Genomic DNA, 2468 nt, shown 5'->3' with positions numbered 1-2468 from the left:
ATATATATATATATATATATATATATATATACAAGAATACATGCATACATACATACATACATACATACATACATATACAAAGCTGACACAAATTTGTTCCATGGATAAAATCAGTATTACAAAATCAGTTTTGTATAGAAGAAGAAGAAGAAGAAGAAGAAGAAGAAGAAGAAGAAGAAGAAGAAGAACAACAACAACAACAACAACAACAACAACAACACCAACAACAATAACAACAACAACAACAGCTGTAAGAATGGAATGGTACATACCCGTTTACGGAGATTTGTTTTGTCAAGTTGACATAGCTGATTGTTTGGGTGAAGTTCTTGTCAAGAAGCAGCGTTACCAGATGAAGTTCGGCCGAATTACACGGAATTTTGAGATCAATCATTCCTATGAATTTGGATGGGAATAAATAAATGAGAGACATTAACTGCAACCAACTGAAGGCCGCCTACGAAACTCAACTAATACTTTTATGAACAACACACGTTATGATCTGTCCCTGATCATCTACAAAAGAAACTGCAAGTTCACCATGCAACCTCACCAGACAGAAGAATATTGGCTACCCTTCCTAGCCAAAAGAGCAAAGGGGAGCTATCTTCATGTAATTTAGGTAGAGGTCCAACAATTTTGAGGATTAGACGATTGTCTCTTCTCCTAAAAATTGCCAGACTTGTGCCTAAATTAGACCACAGAGAATGAAAAGTAAATTTCACTTTGGCGTGATTTTGAACTCTGAACATAGAGAGCCGGAACAAATACTGCATGGCATTTTATCCGATGCTCTCGCGATTCTTCCAGCTCGTCACCTTGGCCAATAATTATAAAGGTTTCTGATTATAGGCCAAGGCTAAAAATGTTGAAGAATGGGCGAGGCAGTCGATACCACCAATCCCAGTACTTGACAAATACTTTATTTTATCGACCCCGAAAGGATGAAAGACATGGTTAACTTCGGCGGGATTTGAACAAGTAGTCATAATATAAAATCGAAATATCTCCCAGGTCTCATGAACTTTAGACAACCAATATTTACATTTGGTTCCATGATGCGAAGCCGATAAGAAATAATTCTCCTCGTGTATAGAGCGTTAGTGTATCGGTGTTAACATTCCCAAATGATCTGGTATATATTGCTACTCTGAGAGCCAAATAAACTGAGGTGAGACAATGCACAATAAAATATTTTAACAAGAAACACAGCAGAATCTTAGCTGTTGGAGATTTGAACTTATGTTGTTATAGTTGTTACTATTATTATTAACTCCAGATCAGTTTGGACGATGTATGTAACTATGTTATCTAATGAGACCGACATTTAAAATTGTTATACGATTTGAGCGAGATATAAATAAAGGATATTAAAAATAAAACTTCCTATTATTATTATCATAACGGTGGAGAGCTGGCAGAATCTTCAGCACACCAGACAAAATGTTTAGCAGTACTTATTCTGGCTCTTTATATTTTGAGTTCAAATGCCCTCGAGGTTGACCTTGCTTTCATCCCTTCAGGGGTCGATAAGGTAATGTACCGGTCAAATACATTATCGATGTGATAAGCTTTCCATTCCCCTCAAAATTGCTGGCCTTGTGCCAAAATTAGAAATAATTATTATAAAGATATAGTTGAATCATTAGTATATCTGACGAAATGCTTTTCCCGTTTAGAGCTTAAATAGCGCCGAGGTCAACTTTGCTTTTCATCCTTTCGGGAACGATAAAATAAAGTACAAGTCAAGTACTGAGATCGATGGTATTGACTAACTGCTGGCCCTATCACAACATTCCTAAAGAATAATTATCATTATTATTGCAGTATTTTTATGGCGGCGAGCTGGCAAAGTAATTAGCATGCCAAACAAAATGCTTTGCAGCACTTCATCCATCCCAACGTTCTGAGTTCAAATGCCGTCGAGGTCGACTTAGCCTTTCCTACCTTTCGGAGACGATGAAATAAGTACCAGTTGAACACGGACGACGATCTCGACTTAACCTCTACCCCTAAAACTGCTGGCCTTGTGCCAAAATTTGAAACCTGTATATGTAAACAATATCTTTTTATATCGGTCTCGTTAAAAATGACGTGAGAATCATCAGAAGAAAGTATTTACCTGCCTTAAACTGTTTGTAGGTTACAAGTCCTTCATCAGCTGTGTCAAAACTACTAAACAACTCCGTGACAGTGTTGGAGTTCACAGCTAGCCATCGATTCACACGGTACACGATGCTTTCCACTAATTCTTCGTTCGACCTCATCTTTTCAACTTCTTTCTCCAGCTTCTCCTAGTATTATACACACATACATATGTTTTAATGTCAAGTTAGATATAAAATGAATCTAAAATTAAACTGGAGGGTAATTCAATACTTTCTAGTAGGGTACATGTTAACGAAATTTTATGAGAAAGGTGACAGTGACTTCGAAATTTCGGATATTACTCGCCTACTATATATATA

At 36.7% G+C, this 2468-nt stretch overlaps 1 protein-coding gene across 1 annotated transcript in view; it reads right to left on the bottom strand.

Annotated features, from left to right (window-relative positions):
- LOC106869326 (uncharacterized) overlaps positions 1-2468 on the bottom strand; it is a 13683-nt gene that overhangs the window by 6515 nt on the left and 4700 nt on the right. The window contains exons 2-3 of the mRNA XM_014915028.2: positions 2123-2294; positions 273-396 (exon numbers count right to left, since the gene is read on the bottom strand). Of these exons, the coding sequence (XP_014770514.1) occupies positions 273-396; positions 2123-2294 (296 nt within the window). The remainder of the gene's footprint in view (positions 1-272; positions 397-2122; positions 2295-2468) is intronic.

Source organism: Octopus bimaculoides, chromosome 17 (assembly GCF_001194135.2).
Source record: "Octopus bimaculoides isolate UCB-OBI-ISO-001 chromosome 17, ASM119413v2, whole genome shotgun sequence".
NCBI classification, from domain to species: Eukaryota; Metazoa; Mollusca; class Cephalopoda; order Octopoda; family Octopodidae; genus Octopus; species Octopus bimaculoides.
This window is presented reverse-complemented; position numbering and strand designations above follow the sequence as displayed.